Source organism: Pygocentrus nattereri, chromosome 12, assembly GCF_015220715.1.
Source record: "Pygocentrus nattereri isolate fPygNat1 chromosome 12, fPygNat1.pri, whole genome shotgun sequence".
Taxonomy (NCBI): Eukaryota; Metazoa; Chordata; class Actinopteri; order Characiformes; family Serrasalmidae; genus Pygocentrus; species Pygocentrus nattereri.
This window is the reverse complement of record NC_051222.1, coordinates 37,099,507-37,104,648: the sequence shown is the minus strand read 5'-3', so window position 1 is coordinate 37,104,648 and position 5,142 is coordinate 37,099,507. Positions and strand designations below refer to the sequence as shown.

The following is a 5,142-nucleotide window of genomic DNA, read 5'->3' as shown; positions in this document are numbered from 1 at the left end:
GGTGTTGGGCTTCAGGCTCTGTTAGACTGAATCTGATTGGTTGGTGTTGGGGTTCAGGCTCTGTTAGACTGAATCTGATTGGTTGGTGTTGGGCTTCAGGCTCTGTTAGACTGAATCTGATTGGTTGGTGTTGGGCTTCAGGCTCTGTTAGACTGAATCTGATTGGTTGGTGTTGGGCTTCAGGCTCTGTTAGACTGAATCTGAGTGGTTGGTGTTGGGCTTCAGGCTCTGTTAGACTGAATCTGATTGGTTGGTGTTGGGCTTCAGGCTCTGTTAGACTGAATCTGAGTGGTTGGTGTTGGGCTTCAGGCTCTGTTAGACTGAATCTGATTGGTTGGTGTTGGGCTTCAGGCTCTGTTAGACTGAATCTGATTAGTTAGTGATGGGTTTAGACTCTGATCGACTGAATCTGATTGGCTTGCCTGTCACAATCCTGAAATTTTAACTGACATGAAATGAGACACTACATTATTGAATGCACATGCACGCACACGCACACACACACACACACACACACACACACACACACACACACACACACACACACATTTATTACACAGAATCAGGTGCATCAATCAAACTATTTTTATGAGTGAAAATACAATTAAAAATAAACATTCTCCTCTGTATATAGCTACATAGTTAACAAATAAAACATTATTTTAAAGGTTAAACTATTTTAGAAGATTACTTTTTTATTAAATATGTCCCATGATGAATGTCCAGCTCAACACACCCTATTCTCATTTTGCTTGTTGCAGCATAATATGATTGTAATAAATCTCTTGTTAGGCGTTGATATATGTAAAAAGGAAAATACAGCCAAAGACAAACACATTTAATAATCACAATCTAAAGAAAAGTCATAAAAGTTTAAGAATTCCAGCAAACAGGCGATCAAAGATAAAGATGAATCAATGTTGAAAAAGGTATAAAAATATAGAAAAATTGAAAAACAAATAATAAAATATGACAAGTTGACCAAGCGAAGATGTATCAAGTGTAGAAGCATCACAACCACACTGACCATTTGCTCAGTCTGTACGTAGAGTCAATGATTGTGTTAAGTTGCTGCAGAAGTTTAGCCTCTGGTAGACTGAGTGTAATCGGTCAGCTGATGGGTCAGGCTTTGGGAGTCTGATTCGAATTGTTTGTGGTTGGGTTTAGATACTGTAAGATTAATTCTGATTGGTGTTGGGGGTTTGATTCTGTTAGACTGAATCGGATTGGTTTGTGTTTGGGTTTAGACTGTGGTAGACTGAATCTGATTGGTTTGTGTTGGGGTTTAGACTCTGATAGGCTGAATCGAATTGGGTAGTGGTGGGGTTTAGACTGTGGTAGACTGAATCTGATTGGTTTGTGTTGGGGTTTAGACTGTGGTAAACTGAATCTGATTGGGTGGTGTTGGGGTCTAGACTCTGGTAGGCTGAATCTGATTGGTTAGTGGTGGGGTCTAGATTCTGGTAGGCTGACACTGATTGGTTAGTGGTGGGGTCTAGACTCTGGTAGGCTGAATCTGATTGGTTAGTGGTGGGGTCTAGATTCTGGTAGGCTGACACTGATTGGTTAGTGGTGGGGTCTAGACTCTGGTAGGCTGAATCTGATTGGGTAGTGGTGGGGTCTAGATTCTGGTAGGCTGACACTGATTGGTTAGTGGTGGGGTCTAGACTCTGGTAGGCTGAATCTGATTGGTTAGTGGTGGGGTCTAGATTCTGGTAGGCTGACACTGATTGGTTAGTGGTGGGGTCTAGACTCTGGTAGGCTGAATCTGATTGGGTAGTGGTGGGGTCTAGACTCTGGTAGGCTGAATCTGATTGGTTGGTGTTTTTTGTTGGTTGAAGAGAACATGAAGTTGGATCATTTTCAAAGTTCCCAGTACTCTGAAATAAAATGGTAAAATAATAAGAGATTTAAATTTTTGACAAATGAATTGCTGAAAAAAAATGTAGTGTTGTACTCACTTCTCTGGAAAATTGTGTGTTTGTTTCTAGACCTTTTGGTAAAGAAGAAAAGCAACAGAGAACAAATGCAGATTTTTACATTATTTCAATGGAATAAATCTAAACTTCACTGTAAATATTAAGTGACATAACAGATCAGAATGAACAAGTGTTCTTAAGCCCAAACTGAATTTAATTTGACATGAATGTGCTTCATATACAGTCTCCAGATTATGACTGCTATGATTTCTGATAACCACTTTTCATTTTAAAATCTTGACTACAGGTTTTTAAATGAATTATTCTCTATGGTGAAATGAGGAGCCCAAATTTGAATATCTGCGTATGTATCCATCTTATATTTGTGCATGTTTCTGTATGTGATTGTACCTTGAGTCTTGCGTCTCTTTCGAAATGTAACTATGAAGATTAAGAGTCCAATCAGAAGTAGCATCACAACCACAGACACAACAGTGATTACAGAGGAAACTGGAAATGCAGGAGATTGAGAAACAGAATCATAGAATCAGACACAAACAACGATCTGATCAAGCTAACAGTACATAAGCAGATGTTCTATGTGTGTCCTGTATATTAAAGTGGACATGAAACGCCCTCATTTTGTCGAGTTTTGGATGATTACAGTGCGCCATTGTTTTATTTATCCTATGTTTGATTGCGATGATGTTATCAAAAACTCACTGACCATCTTTTTTTAAATCAGGTTTAACTGTCAGTGTTAAACTTATAAGGATTTTTAGCATGGGTTCTAACTGCATCTCCTGTTTCATGTCCACTTTAAGTGAAATCACTTGTAGCAGATGTGGTTTTAGGAGTTGAGGATGTGGTTGGTTGTGTGGTTGATGAACTGATGTGTGTTGATGATTGTGGTAGAACATCTGGACCTGAAGGGAAAATGTCAGTTTGTTTAGGTGTTTGTGTAGATGTCATTATTGCTGACTGACCCAAGTTTTCCAGGATATATACAGTCTGAATTGTATACCCGTTGAAGTCTTAAATGAGGGAATCACTGTAGTTGTAGAGGAGGGTGTTTCTGTGCTCTGTGGAGTTGAGCTTGATGGTGATGTTGCTGGTGCTTCTGTTAATGGAGATGAAAATTTCAAATATCGTCTTATCTTATATTTTCACTCCACTGTCCTTATTTATTCATATAGATTAATCTATTTTCTATATATCAAACTACAACCTCATTCATATTTAAAATGCTTATCCATTCATTTATTACAGTTTATGTTTATTAGACTATGCAATCTATAATCTCTTTCACTTTTATAATTATTCATTCCTAGCACCACCTTCGCCTACCTGTGTAAAATGATCAAATTTTAGGTTGCCAAATGCTCTAAATGGCATACACTCACCAGTAACTGTGAGGTTGATCTGGGTGATATAGACCTTGTATCCATGGTCAGATGTCCAGTCTGATTCAGCTCCACACCAGTATTCACCAGAGTCTCCCTCAGTCAGATGGTTGATGACCACAGTGAAGATCTGCTTTCCATCATCATGTAGAATCAGTTTTCCCTCATTTATCCATCTTCTGCTCTCCTTAACTGATGTTTTATGACTACAGTTAACAATGCCCAATCTCCTACAGAGAAACTTGGGGTCACTGCTGTGGGATTGTGGGTATTTGCAGCTGATGTTCACACCTCCTCCTCCATGGCCAGTCACACTGATGCTCTTCTCGTAGGACAGATCTGTCAATCATATAATCAGATATAACAGTTGCATACATTTCCAGTAGCTTGTTTATGGTAAAACAGTTCTCTTGTTTTCCTAATTCTAAATTCATCATTAATTACTGAAACATCTAATGAATTCTACTGATTTACTCTTTTGAACTGCACAATTAATCTCTGAACTCATGGGTCATCAAACTAATCCAGACTTGCGTTTAGTCCTGTGATACCGTTTGAGTCTGAGCTGTAGATTTGCTTTTAGCTCTGATTAGTGATTCTTAAACTGGTCCATGTTGATTTGATCAGTCAGGATTACTTGTTTCACAGACATTAACTGCACTTTAAAAGCTCCTTTTACCGGACAGATGATCAGAAATGACAGAAGTATTGAGGTTTTTGTTTTGTATTCATTCTCATTTCTGTATTTCACTGACTCTCCCCCCTTTTTAACCTGTCAGTTCTCTATAGTTCACTCTGCTGTACTAGAAGCACATTTAGATCACACTGTTAAAAGAGTAATTATATTCTTTAAAGTGATACAGTAGAAAAGCACTTTTAGACAATACAGTTTCTGATCTTTGATTTTTATAGGAGTTTATACAGTCATCCTCACTGTAGCTGATGTTAATGATGCTGAAAGTTTAGGAAAGCGAACAAGTGCAGTGTTGTGAGAGACTCACCTTCCTCTACATTCAGTTCCACTGGTTTGTAGATGTCAATGGCCAAATCTAAATCAACTCCACACTTGTACGTTCCAGAATCCTCTACAGTGAGCTCCCTGATCACCACCCAGAACTGTGCAGCTCTGGTGTCGTCAAACAGTGAGAATCTTCCTCTATTTGTCCACTTATTTTTAACTCCGGTCTTGATCCTGTCACCACAGTTTGACCATGGACCCTTACAGAGGTATTTTGGGTTTGATGTGTATCGTGTCTCATATCTACAATTGATGAGGACTCCTCCTCCTGAATATCCCATCACTCTCCCTGATTCTCCTCCACCTACTAAAAGAGGACAAACGTCCATCTGAATAAAGGCTTCATTTGACGCTGCTGATAGTGCTGATTATTTAGAAGAGCATCTCCTTACCTGAAATCAGGAAGAGGGTGAAGATGAGGAGGACCTTCATTCTGAGTTCAGCATCACAGACTAACACCAGCTCAGATATCAGAGGTTCTTCAACGTACACTCTGTCGCTTACCCTGGGTGATTGTGACAGTACTGTGTCTTCAGCTGGGTCTAATCCAGAGAGTGATGGCATTCCCACTTCCTTTTTTGACCTTGAGTAATTAAGAAGTTCAAATTTCCCCTGAAGATGATGCATGAAGCATGTTCTATCTTGTGCTTTTTCATCACCCTTTTGCCTGTTGTGCTGATAAAACGCTCTTTTGCATTGTAAAATGCACCACAGTTCAGCACTAATGTTGTGCAAGAGTTTAAGTGTTTTCAGTTCCCTTTTTGTCTGTTTTTACAAAATTACTCCCTCGTTAAATCTTCGT

The 5,142-nt window shown here is 39.1% G+C and overlaps 1 protein-coding gene across 1 annotated transcript; it reads right to left on the bottom strand.

The window, feature by feature from the left end:
* Nucleotides 1-640: 640 nt before the first annotated feature.
* Nucleotides 641-4,941, bottom strand: LOC108411734. Its single transcript, XM_017683454.2, has 7 exons — nucleotides 4,733-4,941; nucleotides 4,324-4,647; nucleotides 3,323-3,661; nucleotides 2,944-3,039; nucleotides 2,331-2,429; nucleotides 1,962-1,993; nucleotides 641-1,880 (listed from the first exon to the last, which is right to left on the bottom strand). The coding sequence occupies exons 1-7, from the start codon at nucleotides 4,902-4,904 to the stop codon at nucleotides 1,212-1,214; spliced, it is 1,731 nt and encodes a 576-aa protein (XP_017538943.2). The 5' UTR covers nucleotides 4,905-4,941; the 3' UTR covers nucleotides 641-1,211.
* Between the last annotated feature and the right edge of the window lie 201 nt (nucleotides 4,942-5,142).

What these genes read in the sequence shown, in the direction of transcription:
- LOC108411734 (XM_017683454.2), bottom strand. Translation starts at nt 4,904, where the DNA reads ATGCCATCACTCTCTGGATTAGACCCAGCTGAAGACACAGTACTGTCA. An exon ending in CTCATTTAAGACTTCAACGG is followed by an intron (nt 2,430 to 2,943) that starts GTATACAATTCA and finishes CTGCATTTCCAG; the next exon opens with TTTCCTCTGTAATCACTGTT. An exon ending in AAAGAGACGCAAGACTCAAG is followed by an intron (nt 1,994 to 2,330) that starts GTACAATCACAT and finishes CTTTACCAAAAG; the next exon opens with GTCTAGAAACAAACACACAA.